Source organism: Pelophylax lessonae, assembly GCF_965119305.1.
Source record: "Pelophylax lessonae genome assembly, chromosome: 2".
In the NCBI taxonomy this organism is placed as follows: domain Eukaryota; kingdom Metazoa; phylum Chordata; class Amphibia; order Anura; family Ranidae; genus Pelophylax; species Pelophylax lessonae.
The window spans coordinates 559,143,857-559,165,123 of NC_138769.1; the positions used below are offsets into that span (position 1 = coordinate 559,143,857).

The following is a 21,267-nucleotide window of genomic DNA, read 5'->3' on the forward strand; positions in this document are numbered from 1 at the left end:
TCCCCTCTATTATAACCCAAAATTTGGGATTTTCTTTTACTTTCACGTTCCATGATAATGGTAACCCGGACAAATAGAGAGGGCGAATCTCCCTAATGGTGGCACAGACAGCTATAAAAACTGACGGGTGCTCTAACCTTTCTGCACTCCAAAACTAAGATAGCACTTCAGCTCTGGAAGGTTTTACCCCCTTCCTGACTAGGCCATTTTTTGCGATACGGCACTGCGTTACTTTAACTTACAATTGCGCAGTCGTGCAACACTGTACCCAAATAAAATTTATGTTCTTTTCTTCCCACAAATAGACTTTTCGTTTGGTGGTATTTGATCACCTCTGCAGTTTTGATTTTTTGCACATTATACAAAAACGACAAACAATTAAAAAAAAAAAAAAACAATATATTTTACTTTCTGCTCTAAACACATCCAATAAAACATTTTTAAAAACCACATTTCTTCATAAAATTTTGGCCATTATGTATTCTGCTACATATTTTTGGCAAAAACAAAAAATGCCAATAAGCGTGTATTGATTGGTTTGTCCAAAAGTTACAGAGTCTACAAACTATGGGATGTATTTTTGGAATTTTTATTTACTAGTAATGGCATCGATCAGCAACTTATAGCAGGACTGCGATATTGCGTCAGACAAATCGGACACCTAACTGACACTTGTGACACTTTTTTGGGGACCAGTGACATTATTACAGTGATCAGTGCTAAAAATGTGCACTGTCCCTGTACTAATGACACTGGCAGGGAAGGGGTTAATATCAAGGGTGATCAAAGGGTTAATTGTGTGCCTATCTAGTGTTTCAGTGCAGTGGGGGAGGTGCTTTTACTCAGTGGTTTATTTAGGTTTTGTGCTGCCCTAGGCCTGACTAAACTTGTGCACCCCCTAATTTAAATATGACCCACCTCTTCCTGTAAAGGCCACACCCCTTCCTGTTTATGACCTGCCCTGTCATCTGTAATTAGGGGATTTTCAAGGTGTTCCAGGCAGCGCCTCCTCTGTCTCTCCTTCTCCCTCTCTCTCGGTGATGTAAATCCTTGATAAAGGCTACAATATAACCGAAACGCGTTGGATACGCACTGGGAATCTCTGTGACCACCATTCCAAGCCTCAAAGCATGGAAAAACAGAGACAAATATCCCAATAAAGTCACCATACTACACTTGTCACGAAACTTTGCATAACTTTTCTTCACCTACTCACTTTGGGTCTATAACCCAGCACTAACCAATACACAACTATATGTGAATTTAATTCTATGTTAAATCTTCTTCAATAAATTTTATTTTATTTATATCTTTGTATATTTTCACGAGGAGTGTAGGCAGAGCATTAGGCTGCAGTCCCACACCTATTTGCATTGACGGACGTCGGGCTAGTTGCATTAACCACTCTGCAACCGCTCACAGTAATACTACTGCGGCAGAGTGGTTCGTTATCGTCCAGCCACGTAGTATTAACGTGACTGGACTCCTCCCCTTCTGGGCGGCGCTTGCGCGCCGCCGGAGGCTCGCTCCCGCTGTTTTCATTCACAGCGGGAGTCGGGCCAGGGGAGGAGCAGCGGCGATCGCCGCTGCTCTTACCCGATCGTCGGGGATCGAGTCTGGAGATCCGCCCGCTGTGTGTAAACACAGCGGGCGGATCTCCATAGTGACAGGGAGTGACAGATCGGACTGTTCAGCATAGCTGGACATCCGATCTGTCCATGAATCACATAGTCACCTCCCCCCCTACACGTCAGTAAGCACCAGGCATACATTAACCCCTCCCTCTCCAATAAAATTAACCCCTTCCCTGCCAGTGTCATTTTTACAGTAACAGTGCATATATATAGCACTGATTACTGCAGTAATGTCACTGGTACCCCCAAAAGTGTCAAAAATGTCAGTCAGGGGTCCGGTCTGTCCGCCGCAATGTCGCAGTCCCGCAAAAAAATCGCAGATCGCCGCCATTACGCGTTAAAAAAAACCACCAAAAATGACAGAAATCTTTCCCTTTGTTAGTAAACGCAATAACTTTTGCGCAAACCAATCAAAATACGCTTATTGCGATTTTTTTTACCAAACATATGTAGCATAAAACAAATTGGCCAAAAACTTTTAAGAAAATTGGTTTTTACATCTTTTTTGGGGGGAATTTCATATAAAAAAATGTGAAAAATATTGTTATTTTTTCAAAATAAACGCTCTTTTTTTGTTTATAGCGCAAAAAGTAAAAATCGCACAGGTGATCAAATACCACCAAAAGAAAGCTCTGTTTGTGGGAAAAAAAGGACGTAAATTTCGTTTGGGTACGGCGTCGCAATTGTCAGTTGAAGTCGCACAGCGCCGAATCGCAAAAAGTGGCCTGGACGGAAGACAGCAAAATCCTCCGGTTGTAAAGTGGTTAAGTGTGGTCGGCGGCCTGCGGTCTGTCTGTAGCAGTCACACTGCTACAGGCAGGTAGCAGTGTGACCGCTTTATGGGGGTGCCAGACTGATTTTCCTCCTGGACCCTGCCCTACAGCCCAATTAGATTGGCCCTATACTAAAAGTGCAGCGCAAGCCGGCGGGGTCCATTTTCATGTGGGAGCTGGGAGAAGGTTGTTTTTTTTTTCGTGCAGGGTGCAGATTTTTTGCTGCCCCCCCCCTAGATACAGCACTGCTTTTACTAGTGAAAGGCATGGATCTATGTCCCTGTTTGACAGTAAAATAGGATCCATCTCTGACAGAATGGCAATCTGCCTTGTTTACATAGACAGACTGCCGTTCTGCCTGTGTACCGAATAATCAGTGGGCGCCGGCGGACATTGGGTCCGCGGGACTTGCTTATCAGCCCCCACTGTGTAAAAGTCACAGCAGGAGCAAGCCGGAGGCGGTTTGCACTTGCACCCGATACGCGGAAGTGCAGGATCACGTGTATATACGTGATCCTGGGCAGTGTGACTGCCCTGTAGCAGTAAATGTTCTTTAGGTTGGTGGGCAAGCGGTTAAAGTTAGTCAAGTCCATCTAAATCGAGTGCAGCCAACACCATCCTCTCCCCAGATTGACAATGCTGCTGTCCAAGGCAGTCTCTCTTGCTCTTTCATCCAGACTGGAGACACCCTAAGACAGAAAGTGTGTTACTGGCTGGATCACCAGGTGAATATAAAGGGAGAAAAAAAAACTATAAAAGAAAACTAATGCAGACAGCACATTTAAGGACTGATTGCATTTTTGTTTTTAGGTTTAATGTGGCTTTAATTGCATTACACTTCTGCAAGCTGAGATTAGATTTGATTCTAGGAATAATGTGTTCTTCCCACTTTTTGCATAATGTTTAAAAAGAGATAACCTTTTAATGTAAAATTGATGTTTAGTGGGAGACATCAATTAATTGATGAGAGAATGAACCACCATTCGGTACCACAGGAGGTCTGGTTTTTCACGACACATCCCAGTAGAGTTGTTTGGCCTGAACACCTGGAAGGTACCTCGTGTCTCGGGCCCTCCCACAACACAGAATGCCAGAGAGAAGTCAAGAACGCTGGAGGAGTGAGGCATACAGTGAGTATTACAGACTTTTCGAAATACCACACAGACTTAACCCTTGCAGTGCAAGAAGGCCCCACTACAAAAGTTATCTGTCATCCAAAAGTTCAGTTATAAAGTGCATCTGTCCCCAGACAAAGGACATTATAATACCACTGTAGCTGCAGGTACTGTAAAGCAATTGGTCTTCAAAGTGTACAAAAGAGGCCTGAAATTGCAGCTCCGCTCTTTTTATTTTCTCTAGGAGCATTCTAATGTAAACGAACAAGAGGGACTGTAATCTGCTAAAAAGCCACTAAAACCCCAGCTCTCTTGTCATCCTTTAGGATGAATTACCCCATAGTACCTGCAGCTACAAAGGTCAGTTGGGACTTGTTTCAAAGTCTTTTGATTGCTTGTTAGGAATATGTAAACACTTGACTGTCAACAGCCAGGGCACAGGTGAATTGTGAAGTCTGTATTTTGCACCCCTCCCTGTCCTCGTTATCAAATTTCCCAATGGTAATACAGACTTTTGATGCAGATGAGCCAAGATCCCACTGCTGTCCTATGTCTGGTATTTATCCCTCTCTGGAACCCAGGGTTCTATTAAATAAACATACATCCATTCCAACCTTATAGACAAAGGCCGCCATCTTTCTTTATGGTTGGGATAGTGCATGCGTACCTGTATCTTGGGGTGTCAAGATGCAAAAAGCACAATTTTAATTTTAGTTCACCAGAAAACAATCTGTAGCATTTTGCATTTAGAAGTTCTTAATACAACAACAAATATATTTCTGAGCAGCATCAGAGAATATTTTTACCTGAGTTTTTCACATTAATCACTCTGAACGATACAAACTGCTACAGCCAGCAGCTTGGCTGACACTCAAGTATAAATTGCTATAAGCGGATTTTAAAATGCACCGCTACAAACTTTAAAAAGCACTAAAACGTATACATAATACAAATGATAGATGGTGTTACACATTTAGGAGACCGTGTAGGATGATGATTTATAATGATTTATTAGGATGCAGAACAAATTTGAATGCATCAGAAACTGAAGCCCATAAAACCTGGAGAGTGAGTTCTTCCAAGGTACAGTGCCTTGCAAAAGTATTCGGCCCCCTTGAACTTTTCAACCTTTTGCCACATTTCAGGCTTCAAACATAAAGATATAAAACTGTAATTTTTTGTGAAGAATCAACAACAAGTGGGACACAATCATAAAGTGGAACGAAATTTGTTGGATATTTCAAACTTTAACAAATTAAAAACGGAAAAATTGGGCGTGCAAAATTATTCAGCCCCCTTAAGTTAATACTTATTAGCGCCACCTTTTGCTGCGATTACAGCTGTAAGTCGCTTGGGGTATGTCTCTATCAGTTTTGCACATTGAGAGACTGAAATTTTTGCCTCCTTGCAAAACAGCTCGAGCTCAGTGAGGTTGGATGGAGAGCGTTTGAACAGCAGTTTTCAGTTCTTTCCACAGATTCTCGATTAGATTCAGGTCTGGACTTTGACTTGGCCATTCTAACACCTGGATATGTTTATTTGTGAACCATTCCATTGTAGATTTTGCTTTATGTTTTGGATCATTGTCTTTTGGAAGACAAATCTCCGTCCCAGTCTCAGGTCCTTTGCAGACTCCATCAGGTTTACTTCCAGAATGGTCCTGCATTTGGCTCCATCCATCTTCCCATCAATTTTAACCATCTTCCCTGTCCCTGCGGAAGAAAAGCAGGCCCAAACCATGATGCTGCCACCACCATGTTTGACAGTGGGGATGGTGTGTTCAGGGTGATGAGCTGTGTTGCTTTTACGCCAAACATAACGTTTTGCATTGTTGCCAAAAAGTTCAATTTTGGTTTCATCTGACCAGAGCACCTTCTTCCACATGTTTGGTGTGTCTCCCAGGTGGCTTGTGGCAAACTTTAAACGACACTTTTTATGGATATCTTTAAGAAATGGCTTTCTTCTTGCCACTCTTTCATAAAGGCCAGATTTGTGCAGTATATGACTGATTGTTGTCCTATGGACAGAGTTGGAATAATTTTGCACGCTCAATTTTTCAGTTTTTTATTTGTTAACAAAGTTTGAAATATCCAATAAATTTCGTTCCACTTCATGATTGTGTCCCACTTGTTGTTGATTCTTCACAAAAAATTACGGTTTTATATCTTTATGTTTGAAGCCTAAAATGTGGCAAAAGGTTGCAAAGTTCAAGGGGGCCGAATACTTTCGCAAGGCACTGTATTTAAAATGTATCTCTGGTCAAAAGCAAAAATTGCATATATAGTGTAAAATAACTACTTAGAGTTAATGTATTTTGTTTCTGTTTATTGCAAGTATTTGGCCTTTTGCTGAGTGAAACTAGGAGGACCAGCATTAATGGGGCCTACAGAAGAGGCGTGGTATTACTGGGGTGATTTAGAATGATGGATTCTGTTTACCAGATTGAAGAGTTCGAGGTTGTGTCCTGTAATGGGTAGAGAGGAGGGGGGGATCCTGTAAGAGCTCAGTCTGAGCTCAGCACAGTATCAGACCATTTTCTCCCACCCTCTCTCCCTTGTTTGTTTTTGGTTTGGGGGAGCCTCCTATCGTCTCAAGGTGCTGGCGTATTTGTAAGTGGGTTTTCGGTTCTTATGTTGTTAGCCTCAATTTCTTGGTCCTTTTATTTTCTTGTCGTAGCAGCGGGCAGGGGGTCTATTGGGTCTTTGAAGGCGGTTCTGGTTAAATAATTGTGGAAAATTGTGGATTGGGCCCATCTGAGGTATGGGTGTCCCTTCCTAACAATACGGTGCTAATATCGGGGTTTTAATTAGATTGTATCTGGTAGTACGTAAGTAGTTAATTGTCCCTGAGCCGGTGTAGATTGCAGCTGGGGGCCTTTGATTGGGTGGCAGATACAACCGGTTAATCGTGAGTTTATTGGCCTTCAAAGACCTTAGACCGGGCATAAGCTGAGGTTGGTTTATTTGGTATCCACTGACTGTATTATATGCATTGAACTTGTTTTCTTGTGAATGTTGTATTTAACCACTTTACCACTAGAGGATTTTGCTGTCTTACGTCTGGGCCACTTTTTGGGATTCGGCACTGTGCGACTTTAACTGACAATTGCGCGGTCGTGCGACGCCGTACCCAAACGAAATTTACGTCCTTTTTTTCCCACAAACAGAGCTTTCTTTTGATGGTATTTGATCACCTGTGCGATTTTCACTTTTTGCGCTATAAACAAAAAAAGAGCGTTTATTTTGAAAAAATAATATTTTTAACATTTTTTTATATGAAATTCCCCCCCCCCCCCAAAAAAAATGTAAAAATCAAATTTTTTTAAAATTTTTGGCCAATTTGTTTTATGCTACCTATGTTTGGTAAAAAAAATCACAATAAGCGTATTTTGATTGGTTTGCGCAAAAGTTATTGCGTTTACTAACAAAGGGAAAGATTTCTGTCATTTTTGGTGTTTTTTTTTAACGCGTAATGGCGGCGATCTGCGATTTTTTTTGCGGGACTGCGACATTGCGGCGGACAGATCGGACCCTTGACTGACATTTTTGACACTTTTGGGGGTACCGGTGACATTACTGCAGTAATCAGTGCTATATATATGCACTGTTACTGTAAAAATGACACTGGCAGGGAAGGGGTTAATTTTATTGGAGAGGGAGGGGTTAATGTATGCCTGGTGCTTACTAACGTGTGTGGGGGAAGGTGACTGAGTGACACAAGGACAGCTCCAGGGTTCAACTATGCTGAACCCTGCAATCTGACCCTGCCTGTCACTTAGGAGATCCGCCCGCTTGTGTTTACACAAGCGGGCGGATCTCCACACTCGATCCCTGACGATCGGGGAAGAGCAGCGGCGATCGCCGCTGCTCCTCCCCTGGCCCGACTCCCGCTGTGACTGAATACAGCGGGAGTGAGCCTCCGGCGGCGCGCGCGCGCCGCCGAGAAAGGGGAGTGTCTGGCGACGTAGGTCTACGTCGCCAGACGATAACTAACCACTTTGCCGCAGTAGGCTCAACGTGAGCAGACGGCAAGTGGTTAATGGTTTGTTATAAAAAGGCTGCTATGGCCATTCGATTCCAAATAAAATGTGTCATCTGGTCATTTTGGAAGGGGGGATGGGTCAAGGATTTAATGTTTTAGAGATAACCGGAGCCTCGGCATTCTGCAGGTCCCTCAGTCAAGTATTTGATAATCCTGACAGCAATATCTTTAGCAGTATTTCTCAACCTTTTTTCAGTCAAGACACCCTTTACAACTCCGCACAATCTCGAGGAATCCCAGTCTAAAATGTAAAAAACTAAATAATAGTAATAAATGTAATGCAGCAACACCCATATGTATAGGACACCCAGCATTAGAGAGGATTTATTCTTTCAAAGCAAACACCTTTGCACACTGGTACTGACTAGTATGCCAATGTTTCTCTTCTCCCATGGCTTCTCTCCCTCACTCTGCAAATATGACCCCAGTGTTAATGGAGAGGGGCAGGGGAAGGTGCTGTGCAGGTGCCCAACGTCCTCCTTATCAACCGATAATGTCATCAGTTGTTGGGACACTGGCGGCTAGAAAGTTGTAATGGTGCACAAAAAAAAGCTGTGGCTTTAAGTAACTAATAGGCAGGCTTGATCCACCTGCTGAACTTGTATACAATTTTAGGGGAGTTTCTGGGCATTTTGCCAAGGTACCCCTGAAGACACCTGAAGGCACTCCAGGGTGCTTGGGCAACCTGGTTGAAAAAGGCTGATCTATGGGAAGCTACTGTATCACGATGGCTACGTTTTGCCAGCCTGTTTAAATATTTTACAAGCACAGCCACCCTAAAAAAAAAATCCTTCCCTACATGAACTACAATGATATTTGCTGATATTGCACTCTGTTCTGTTTTTTCACCACACTCCCCCTAGATGTTTTTTTGGACATGCCGAGGCCATTAACACAGGCAGGGATGCATGCTGGGATATGTATTTTACATTCCGAGTTATGATGCAGAAGGAGGTAAACCTAAAAATGTTGTTGCTGTTCATCTAAAGCAAAAGTGAGAGGGAGGCATCGACCGCAAACAGACAGGTGAAGCGAGGGTAGGAAAGATATTTATATATATATATATATATATATATATATATATATATATATATATATATATATAGATTATATTTTTAACTACAAACTGTAGTGATTGGCTTGGTTATCTCATGAAAGATAAAGATAAAATAAATAAAGTTTGTGAAAAAAAATAAAATAAAAGAAAGGTGTAGTCATGACTTGGGATATCCTTTATAATGGATAGTTTGTTTTCAGTGGCAGTGCATCTAAACCCAAAATCAAAAATGCAATATATTACAGCTTACTAGTCCTTGGTGTTGTGGCTGCATTTATTTTCATTTTGAGCTTCTATTACTTTATTTTCACCTGGTAATCCTGCATATAACACACTTCCTGTTCCTTGGGTGTCTACATTACTCCTTCACTGTATCCATGGAGGGAGCCTCTGCTGTCACCCTAGAAGCCATCTCCTGTTATGGACTACATTCATCTCTTATCTCTTCATCTCCATGACATGGGGAGAAGGACAATTGGTAGTTTATTGAAAATAGCTAGGTAGATAAATATTCTTTGATGTAGATAAATAGGTATTTTCTTACAAAAAAAAAAAAGGACTGTAAATCTGGCCAATGATGGTTCGAATCTTGGCTGGTTCAGCAGGAACCAGCCAAAATTCGAACTATGTATGGGCTTGCTAAATGTACCCCAAGTTGATTGATCAATCAATTTGGGTACAACCAGCCTGCTGGATGTTATATGCGATTTTCGGCTGTTAAAGCGGAGTTCCACCCTAAAATTATACTTACCTCCATCTTCTTGCTCCGGGTCACCTGAAAAACAAATGGATTATCGCAATTTTTTTTTTTTTTTTTAACTTACCTTGTTTAGAAGAAAATATACTCACCTTACTTCCTCTTCCTCCCCTCGGCGGCCACGGCGATTCGTCACTTCCTGGCTTGCAATGATTCCTGGGAGCTGAACGTCATCGCTCCCAGGAATCAATGCGTGGAACTCCGCTTTAAAGCTGCTAGAAATAATCACTGTCTACTCCTGACGGGGACGGCTTCCACCGCAGTTGCAGGAGAGAGGGATTCCCTCCGTTTATGGCCGGCTTTAGCTATAATATATTGCATTTTTGTTTGGTTTGGTTATCCTTTAGAATTAGTCCAGGCCAAACCTAACTAACGCTAAACCTGCTCTGTGCCACATTCTAAACCTAATCTATCCAACCCTGTAAAGCAAAAATCACAATATTTACCTATCCTGCAGCGTGGAGGCGGGTGCAGGAGAGGCACTTGACAACAGAAACCCCATAGTAAGTCTATGGGTGACGTCACTTCTCATTCATTTTACAGCTGTTGTAGGTCCTCTCCTGAGCTTCCATTGCTGGAGGCTTGAACAGATCGGGTGCAGAAAAGGGTAAGTACAGCGATTTTTGCTTAACATGGCTAGATAGATTAGGTTTGGAATGTGGCAAAGAGCAGGTTTAGCGTTAGTTAGGTTTTGCCTGAACTTATCCACACTACCGCGACTTGTCAGGAGACTTGTCAGCCTGACAAGTCGCGGTCTGTCGTGGTCCATGCAGTGCTACAGGACCCGTTCTAATAGGAGCGACACAAGTCGCTCCGACTTAGAAAAAGGGTCCTGTACTACTTCGGGGCGACCTGGGAGCGACTTGCATAGACATTCATTATATGAAGTCTGTGCAAGTCGCGTGCAAGTCACGGCGAAGTCGCGGTGCACAAAACTTCACTGGTCGCCCCCGAAGTCGTGCCGCTTCAGTGTAAATGCGGTCTAAATCCTCATTTAAAAATAGGAAAAAATATAGGAAAACAGTTGAACTTACCACAATCTTTCCCCCTGGACCTTGACTTTTCACAGTGCCCCCAAGCCATTGATTTTCTTTACTCTCCCGATTCCTATCAACTGACAGAGAAACAAAGATTTACTCAAAAGCGGAATTGAGGTGATATCTAGGCATGCTGTTTCCTAAAGACAGACAGGGTTATCCCACTAAAAAATTTGTAGATCTTTCATTGTCCCTTACCTGCATCTAATAAATAACAGTACATTGTGACATTTTACAAAAATAATTTCACCACTAAATTCACATTTTTTTTTTGCACTTGATCAAATGTGCCAGGAATCAATTAGCAAATCAGATTTATTTGTACCGACAGTGACAGATGTAATTTGCTGGCTACGGGTTGGTAGAAGTAAGTAGGCTGAAGACACTTGAGAGACTGTTGCATAGTCTTTGAGGACCCAGGGCATAGGAATAAGGGAATAAGAAGAAGATTCATGCCACAGGAAGACAACTGTGCACAGGTCAGCTCTGTGAGATTTAGGTAAATAGGGAAGGGTAGGTAACTTGAGATCATAGGGGTATATAGGCAAGGTATGTGTACTTTCTACAAAAGCAGTAGACTGGCACTGGCATAAGTGTTTTTTTTTTAAAACCGACCCAGAGATCAGAAGACTTTTTTTTTTTTTTACAAAGTCACACTTGCTGATCATGTATGTTTATATCTTGGTCAGATACCCCTTACAACAGCCTTATCTCAAAGAGATACCATCAATCAACCCAGGAATTACCTCCAGAAGTGGCTGACCTTGTAGTGTATAACAGATGGTGGCCTGTAGACCACTAGTGGTCAATTAACTTGATATAGGGGGCATCAAGTACAGCCCCTAAGGCTGGCCATACACTATACAATTTTCTTATTCAATTTCCTTTAGATTTACCTTAAACTGTGTAGTGAAAGGGCCTGCCTGATTGCATACAAATTGAAAGTGTTTAGGTTTGACCCTATATTACATGGTTTTGATAAATCTAAAGGAAAGTTGAACAAGAAAATTGTATAGTGTATGGCCAGCCTTACATCAGCAGCTGCAATATATAATCTTAAATTTGTTTATTGAAAAAAAAAAAGACATCAGCAATATACTATACAGTCAAATGAAGGTCTGATGCAACATCCAACATGGAAATAACAGAACAGGCCAATGCCTGACAATCAAAATATATCGGTATGTCACATGAGTCATATACAACCATTGTATAAAGATAGGTTTGCAGCTGCATATACAGAGGCATAAGCTTGAGAAGAACCAACAATGCTACATAGTAAGCAATGGGAAATAATAGCAAGCCTCAATATTAAAGTGGTTGTAAATCTTTAGGGGTTTTTTTGTATTAAAAAAACAAACATGCCTATACATACCTGCTCTGTGCAATGGTTTTGCACAGAACAGCCCCGAGCCTCTTCTGGCTCCAGGCTCCTCTTCTTCTTTGGGTGCCCCCACAGAAAGCCGATTTCCAAGCGGGCACCTGTGCTGGCTCGCTCGTGAGTCCTGCTGCTGCGTCCATTGACACAGACAGTGGGACTCAGCCCCGCCCCCTGCGTTCACATGTTTGGATTGACAGCAGCAAGAGCCAATGGCTCCTGCTGCTATCAATCTGTCCAATGAGCAAAGAGACAGTGGCTGGAGCTGCTGCGCTTGTGCACATCACTGGATCCAATCAGGATCAGGTAAGAAAAAAAGGGGGGGGGTGGGTCTGGAGCACAGACGGTTTTTCACCTTAATGCATAGAATGACCCTAAGGTGGAAAACCTTAAGGCTATACAACCATTATAAGAACAAGCAATGTGAGATCTAAGGGGCTCTAAGAGCTTTGTGTTAACCACTTGCCGACCGCCGCAAGTACATATACTGCGGCCGTCAGCCCCTCACAGGCAAAGTGACGTACTAGTACGCCACTAGCCTGTGAGGCTCTGGAGAGCGAGCGCGCGCCGCCGGCGGTGCGCTCCCGCGCGGTCACGGACACCCCGCGCGTGTGAGCGGCAGACCCAATGTCCACCGCTCACTCACGATCGTCCGTGACAGCGGGAGAAAGGCAGGCGGCTGATGCAGAGGCGGACTGGGCCGGGAGGCAGGGAGGCGATTGCCCTCCAGGCCGCTCTGATGCTTCCTAAAAAGGCCACTCGCTCCGCACCGATTCCACCCCTGCAGACAGGCAGGACACCCGCCGGCCGCCGCTACATTGTGTTATACTTGCGGAGCATCACTGCTCTGCTGCAGCTCTGCAAGTATACTATAATGTAGCGGCGGCCGGCGGGTGTCATGCCTGTCTGCAGGGGTGGAATCGGTGCGGAGCGAGTGGCCTTTTTGACTGGTGAGTCCAGTCACTTCCCTGTCAGGCGGAGTGATCTCCACCCGACAGATGCTTTCTAGTCCCGGCCGAGTGTGATGTCATCCAGAGGCCAGGAGGCGGGAAGAAAGGACGGAGGAGAGTGCTTCTGCAAGGAACTGCGAGGAGCCAGCCCAGTGAAGCCCTGTGGAATAGTGAGTTTTCAGAGGCTGCTCAGGCTGATAATACACCTTACATAAGGCAATGTTATGTCAGTGTTGTAGATGTGTGAAATGGCTCAAGTGATTAACTCATTGAGGCGAGGAGTTAATTTACAATGCTGTTTGTAAAATGCAGCATGGAGGGGGTTAATGTACTGCCAATGGCCACTAATGCATTAGTGACCAGTGACAGTTAATTAACCCCTTTGTGCTGCATTAGTGACAGTGGCACCAGTGTCAGTGTTAATTAACCCCTGTATTGTGCAGCATGAAATGGTTAATAAACACTGACACTGGTACAACTAATGCAGCACAAAGGGGTTAATGACTGCCACTAGTCACTACTGCATCAGTGTCCAGTGGTGTATTTTATTTTTGTGCTACCCTAGGCAAGATTTAAATCGGGCACCCCCATCTAAATGTATCCCACCCCAGCCACAGTATACTGTTCTTGTCTCAGGGTCTGATGAGGAAGCCACAGCTGTTCACAATGAATGGCTGCGGCTTCCTTATCAGACCCTGGGACATGAGGGCAGAGGATGGGGGTCAGTGGGACATAGGACGGGGTCAGCAGGGCAGAGAATGTGGCTGCAATGGTAAGCACTGATCAGGAGCAATAAATAAGCTGGATTGATATGCAGCACTAGTAGGTGGCAATGATGGACACTGATAGGTGGCACTGATCAAGCTGCACTGATGAGGCTGAGCTTATATGCACTGGTGAGGCTGCATTGATGGGCAATGATCAGGCTGCACTGATGAGGCTGCACTGATGGACACTGGTGGTGCTGCGTTGATGGGGACTGATGAGGCTGCATGGATGGAAACTGATGAGGCTGCACTGGTGGACACTGATGAGGCTGAAAAAGTGAAAAAATGTGGCTCTCAACAGCTTGATAAAACACAAAATAAATTATTCCAATGTGCAAACGTTCGTGCAAAAAAACAGTTTCTAGTGTCCAAAAAAAAAAAAGGGTTAAGCAAACAGCCAATGATGGAAACACAGACTTGATAGGAGTGAATCTCAAAAAAGCCTCCACCTACACACGATCACCCAGTGAAATGTATAGGTACCGCTTACCAGAACCACTGGACCCCTTAGTTATAGGGGGTCAAACACGCTTATTGATCCACATCAGATCCGACCTTGCACATCCCTCTCTCACACAGGCGACAGTGTGTAGCCAAATCGATGGAGCATTAAAGAACCAAGTCATAGATGGAGAGAAATGACAAACAGGCTCTCATGGTGCAGTATTACTCATCAAAGGATCATTTTCAGTTTGCTGTGGATAGGAGACCCAGCTCCACGCCTGCGTTCCTTAGACCCGGAAGTTTACAGTCTCACGTTCCCAATCTAAGGGTCTAAGGAACGCAGGCGTGGAGCGGCGGCTCCTATCTCGCCTGTGTGAGAGGGGGATGTGCAAGGTCGGATCTGATATGGATCAATAAGCATGTTTGACCCCCTATAACTAAGGGGTCCAGTGGTTCTGGTAAGCGGTACCTATACATTTCACTGGGTGATCGTGTGGAGGTGGAGGCTTTTTTGAGATTCACTCCTATCAAGTCTGTGTTTCCATCATTGGCTGTTTGCTTAACCCTTTTTTTTTTTTGGACACTAGAAACAGTTTTTTTGCACGAACATTTGCACATTGGAATAATTTAATTTGTGTTTTATCAAACTGTTGAGCGCCACATTTTTTCACTTTTTCATTTGTCACGTTATTCACGTTGATTTTGCAGCTCGCAGAGTGGAAGCAATTTCACCCTAAACACATTTATAGATATGAGTAGTGTTTATTTATTTATACATCACATTCATTTTGCGCAGTTTTTGTTGGGTTCACCAATAATCTTCTTTCACTGATGAGGCTGAGCTGATGGACACTGATCAGGTTGCATTGATGGGCACTGGTGAGGCTGCATTGATGGGTACTGATCAGGCTGCATTGATGGCAACTGATAAGGCTGCACTGGTGAGGCTGCATTTATGGGCACTAGAGAGGCTGCATTGATGGACACTGGTGAGGCTGAATTGATGGGCACTGGTCAGGTTGCATTGATGGGCACTGATCAGGCTGCATTGATGGGCACTGGTCAGGTTGCATTGATGGGCACTGGTCAGGTTGCATTGATGGGCAATGATCAGGATGCCTTGATGGGCACAGGTGAGGCTGCATTAATGGGCACTGATGAGGCTGGACTGATGGGCACTGGTGAGGCTGCATTAATGGGCACTGATGAGGCTGGACTGATGGGCACTGGTGAGGCTGCATTAATGGGCACTGATGAGGCTGGACTGATGGGCACTGGTGAGGCTGCATTGATGCATTATTTTTGTTAAACCTCCTTTGTTGCTATTAACATTAAATTATGTTACCACATTGTATCATATTTGTCTTGCTTTATTACATCAATATCCGTTATAAACCAGGTGGGCATAGATGGTGAGCTCGGTGGTTCAATGGGCCACTTGACTGGACTTGCCCCCCAGGCCCAAGGCTGCCAGTCCTCCCCTGGGCTGATGTAAACAAGCCGCCTGTCATTCTCCCCTGTGTAGGAACAGTGATCACACGGTTCTACTATGTAGGACCGTCGATCACTGTTCCTACACCCCAAGCCACAGCCAATCACAGTTAGAATCACGCCCCTAGGGACAAACACCACCCCTCCCTTTCAAAAAAAAAAGTTAACCCCTTCACTACCAGTGTCATTTTACAGTAACAGTGCATATGTATAGCACTGATTACTGTAGTAATGTCACTGGTAACCCCAAATGTGTCAAAAATGTCAGTCAAGGGTCCGATCTGTCCGCCCCAATGTCGCAGTCCCGCATGATCAAAAAATCACACAGGTGATCAAATACCACCAAAAGAAAGCTCTGTTTGTGGGGAAAAAAGGACGTCAAATTCGTTTAGGTACAGCGTTGCACGACCGAGCAATTGTCCATTAAAGTCACGCAGTGCCGAATCGCAAAATACCCTCTGGTCAGGAAGGGGGTAAAATCTTCCGGGGCTTAAGTGGTTAAACAAGTTATGGGAGAACCAACACATGGTATGGTACCAGGTGGGACACATGAGCTATCATTAGTTGAGCAGAGAGAGGCAAGGATGACAAAAAAAGGGTGAAAAAAGGAGGGGTAAGAAGGGTAAATAGGAAAGGAGAAAGAAAAGAAGTGGGAGCTAAAATAGGGGGGGGGGATAGGTCAGTAGAAGAGGGTAAGGAAGCACCAAAAGAGAAGGTTCCTGAGAAACAACGTGGCCCCCAATGTTCACAAGTTCTGTAAGTGCAAAAAATGTAAAAATAAAAACTCAGTCACCAAGGCTGCAGTTAGGATTCATCATAGTCCGCAGGGAAATAGTGTGTCACCCAGGGGTGCCAGATTTGCTCAAAGTGTGAAATCATGTCCAGGCCAATTGCTTCCATTTTAGCGTGAATCATTGCCTGGTTTATTCTGTGTTTAGTTTCAGCAAGATTAGGAGTTGGAGTTTTGCAAGCTTTCACAATTGTTTGTAGCTGCAAATATTATTGAGTGAATGTAATGCTACAGAAAACTGTCAGGGACTGCAGACATCAACAGGAGGTGGTCTAATGCCCCATACACACGTGCAGATTATCTGCAGACTTTTGTCTGCAGACTTACCAAAACCATATAATATGAGGTCAAACCTAAACACTTTCAATATGTATGCAATCCGGCAGGCCCTTGCACTACATAGAAAAGGTAAGTCTGCAGACAAAAGTCTGCAGATAATCTGCACGTGTGTATGGGGCAAAAGGCTACAAGAGATGGTCAGACACTGCAGACATACAACAGGAGATGGTCAGAGACTGTGAACATGCTTTAGGAGTTATTGGAGAATGAAGACATGCTTCAGGAGACACTTTATATGAGACTTCTAGAGATCACTGCTATTACAGCCCCTTTCCAAATTAATCCTTACTTGTTTATGCTCTTAGCAGACCTCTTTATAATTACTTGTCCCACATTTCATATTTCACTTAGCAAGATCCATTAGAGAAGGGATCCTTAAACCAGTGTTTTTCAACCACTGTGCCGCGGCACGCTAGTGTGCCGTGAGATATTGCCTGGTGTGCTTTGGGAAAAATTCCAATTTCATCCGAAGCGCATGTTAAGCAGTGGTGGGATTCAGACAGCCTTACTGACCATCTATCATCCGCTTGTGCCCTGTGGCTGCGGCGGCAGCGCTGCTCTCTCTGCCTCTGTCCTGTGTCCTGTGGCTGCGGCGGCGGCGCTGCTCTCTCTGCCTCTGTCCTGTGTCCTGTGGCTGCGGCGGCGGCGCTGCTCTCTCTGCCTCTGTCCTGTGTCCTGTGGCGGCGGCGCTCTCTCTCTGCGGAGAGCACTGGTTGCTAGGCTAGAGGCCGCTTAGCATCTAGCAACCAGTGACGTCACCCCTTCTGAGCCTCTTCTACTCCAGGCCGCCGCCCGCCGCCTTCCAGTCCCCGCCTTTTACAATTTGGCTCCGCCTCCACCCACTTTCAGCGCGCACTGCACTGTCTGCAAGTGCGCAGCGTGGGACTCACTGTCACAGAACCTGGAGAAGAAGAAGACTGTGTCAGACAGCACGTCATGGTGGTGACAGGCAGCCTGGGCAACATTATCAGGTAGGAGGACATTGTGGTGTGGCGCTGGGTCTTCAGGATTGAGGCTGGCTCTACATTGTTGCCTGCCCTGAAGTTGGAAATTGATGATGAATTTACTGTACAGCAGGTGACATTGTTTTTTATTTATGGAATTTTTAGCAAAATACTTTTTCATGATTTGTGTGTGTTTATTCAATTTTGGAGGTTATTGGAAGGCACCTTGTCCCCACCACCACGCATTCATAATAAAGTAATTATAAAATAATTTATTCATGTTTATTTGATTCCTATTCAAGAGAATGACTATATATATAGTCAATATAGGCACAGAGTTAAATTTTTTTAACATTTTCTAATGGTGGTGTGCCATGAAAAAAGTGTGCCTTTGCACAAAAAAGGTTGAAAAACACTGCCTTAAACTACGGCCCTCCAGCTGTTGCGGAACTACACATCCCATAAGGCATTGTAAAACTCTGACATTCACAGACATGACTAGGCATGATGGAAATTGTAGTTCTTGAACAACTGGAGGGCCATAGTTTGAAGACCCCTGCATTAGAGGCATCAGAGGAAAAAACAAAACAAATAAAGAGGAAAATGCATGGACAACACAAAAAAGTAAAGAATATTCTTCCTTCACTGGGTTAAATAAGCACCAAAACACAGACAGTTAGCTGTCTGCAGGGGCCCAGAGGGCCATTTAAAATGTACCAAAAGAACCAGGGTTGTAAAAGATCATCAAATGCAAGTACCTTAAGCCCTCATTCCCATTAGAGAGCGATTTCAGGTCAAATCGGATGAAAAATCACAGCCTATTGCCGGCAATGGCAGCGTTCCAATCCGTGCTACGCCGACTTTGCAGCACCGCACCGATTTGCAAAAGTAGTTCCAGCACTACTATTTGGGTGCGACTTCAATAGACATCTGTGCATGAAACCACACAGATGTCTTTCATCTGTGTCGCACTGAAATGCGGCTTTGAAACCATGCGATTTCAGATTAAGTTGCACAATTTCAAAGCCGCGTTCAGTGTAAACGAGGGCTAAAGCAGAATTATACCTCTGCGAAAAAAAAAAAATGAATTTGGGCTCCGGGAGATATCTAGCACTGTGCTTTCAGCACTCCCATCAGTCACAGGCTCCTTTTCTTCCTTCCGGGTTCTAACTCTTTGGCTATTTGGTTGGCTGGGCCACAATGACATCACTCCCACACATGCACATGGGAGTCACATTGCCACAGCACAGAGACAAGCTGTAAATGTATGCTAAGCTGCGCATGCACAACTTAGTGCGCGTTCACACATATGCGACGCAGGAACCCTGGGAATCCACTGTGGATTCCCGCATCCCATTAAACTCGCAGGCAGTTCACACTGTCATGTGCAAATTGCTGGGGGTGTCAATACAAAGTTAACAACACCCCCAGATCAGTTCGCAAATCGCATGTGCAAACTGTCAGTTGGGACATGAATCAGATCTCATAAGTGTTAACACCCATGCGATCCAATTGTGGTGTAGACCCAAAAAGGGTCCTGTGCGAATCCAATGCAAACTCAGCCATACAATCTGTATGTCTGGATTTGCATCGCACAGACATAGCATGTGATTTGCAGAGCAGTGCGTTGCGAATCACATGCGGTGTCTGTCATCGCACATATGTGAACCGGCACTTAGTGTACATAAATGCTCACAGGCAGAATGGTTTAGGACAAAAGAGACTAATAGGGTTTCTTCTAAAAATTCTACCTGTCAGTGTTTTTTTTCTTTTTTGGGGTTTAATTCTGCTTTAATAAAGTCAGTGTGCCTGAACTATACATACATTCATTATATTCAAATCATTAGCCAAAGACTATTGATTCCTGAACAAATAATTATACAGCCAGACAGATGGGACCTTTGAGGCCTGTCTTTTCACTGTAGATCAGACCCCATAGCCATGTGTAGGAAGACATCTATTAAATGCCTGTAAGGCTTTAGACAAAGAGCAGCTAGCCCCATGGGCTTCTCCAGTCTGGCTGCAAATTGATTTATTCAGGTAGCAACATGATTTGGCAGCTTCTGGATTAGAGAAAAAAGAGCTATTGTTCACATACCTTGTAAGAACATGTTATTACGCTGCTGTATTTCCAAGGCTTGTCTATGGGTACAGCAGACCACAACATGTGGGAGAGTTCTAAGGGATAGATGCCTTTCATTTTTTCATTGGTAAATTTGCTTTGGACCCATAATGTTGTGTGCCCTTATCTCTTGTTTTTACTGGCCTTTTTTTTTTTTTCCAGTGGGCTGAACTAAAAAAAACTAACAGATTTCTCCATCCACACAATCGGGGTGGATGGTAGGGTTGCCACCTGTCTGAGATTTACCCAGACAGTTAGGCTTTGAAATCATGCGTCCAGGTTTCAGACCGCCTGAAACCTGGACACATTATTCAGACTGGACTATGGCTTCCCAGCAGGGTTGCGGGCTGCAGTTGTGTCTGTTACACTCTTTCCCACTGCCCACAGCCAGCACTAACAGTCCCCCCCCCCCACACACACACAGACGGGAGAGGAGAGAGGGCTTGATCTGCCCCTCTTCCTCCCGCCCCTATCCCTCTGTGTCTGCTCACACTCCAATCCCCACCGCTGTGCCTCAGAAAAGGAAAGTAGGGCCCAGAAAAGTACAGCAGCCTCAGATACATTTGGATGGGAGGTGCTGACTGCCAAGGTCTGAGTGAGCTCACCAACCATCTCTGTGATTGAAGTCTCTGCCTGTGAGTGAGTACACTGAGGTAAATCAGGGTTCTCAGAGCACCCCTTACATCAGAGTTTCCCTTTATACCAGAGGCCACAGTGTTCCCTCTTACATCAGACTCCACTCTGTACATCAGAGTTCTCAGTGTTTCCCCTTAAATCAGGGTTCCCAGAGCATCCCTTATGTTTGACAGTGTTTGTGCACTGGTGCGCAGTCATGTTGGAACTCTCTCCGGACTGCCTCTCCCCCTGATACCATATTCGCAATTTCTGGCATGACAATGGGGCAGAGTGAAAGGTGAAAGAAGAAGCTTTTGTCTTGCTCAGTTGCACATTAGCTTTAAAGGACTTGAACTCCGATTGCTCTCACAGGAGTAGATTGTCCAAATTTCCCAGAATGGGAATCCCTTTTGCTCGAAGGAGTCAAATTTTAGAATTTTAGTCCCAGTTGTAGCAAAGGCTACACTCTTCAAGGGAGCACTGGTAAGATGAGTATAAAATGGGGGCATCCAATGAGACACAAATGGCAAAAAGCAGACAGGGGATTTAACCCTCCCTTACCCTAACCACAATGAAAACAAGTTTTTAACTTTAGTTCAACTTTAAAGGCTTAGTTAATCTTTCTTTTTTCCAAAGCACTTTCCCCATATCCTAAAACAGTATTATTATACCTCTTTCAAAGAAAGATCAATAGAATCTAAAAGTGTTACCAGGCTCACAGCAGCCACTAGTTGGTGCCTTGTGCACAAAAACTTCTCCCCAGCATCTAGTCAGGTGCCCTGTGCTAACTGTTGGCCCATAAGATCTCAATCTCATGTTGCCACTAACGTCATTGGGACACTCTCCCCAGTGTAAATTCTGTCCAATGATATGGTTTGCAACTGAGGTTTGCTGGGAAATGCCTTACAATACTTTCTCAACAGCCATCACCTTGCAGAGCACTGTGTCAACAGAGCTCCCACTCCCACCTATCTAACCAGCTATGGTATAGAATGCACTGGGTCTAACTGTGG

General features: G+C 44.3%; 1 protein-coding gene across 3 annotated transcripts in view; it reads right to left on the reverse strand.

The window, feature by feature from the left end:
- The window catches only part of ITGA7 (integrin subunit alpha 7), a 270,988-nt gene that overhangs the window by 141,664 nt on the left and 108,057 nt on the right, over positions 1-21,267 (reverse strand). For all 3 annotated transcript variants that reach the window (XM_082248451.1, XM_082248450.1, XM_082248452.1), the window contains exon 3: positions 10,412-10,491. In XM_082248451.1, coding sequence (XP_082104577.1) covers positions 10,412-10,491 — 80 coding nt within the window. The remainder of the gene's footprint in view (positions 1-10,411; positions 10,492-21,267) is intronic.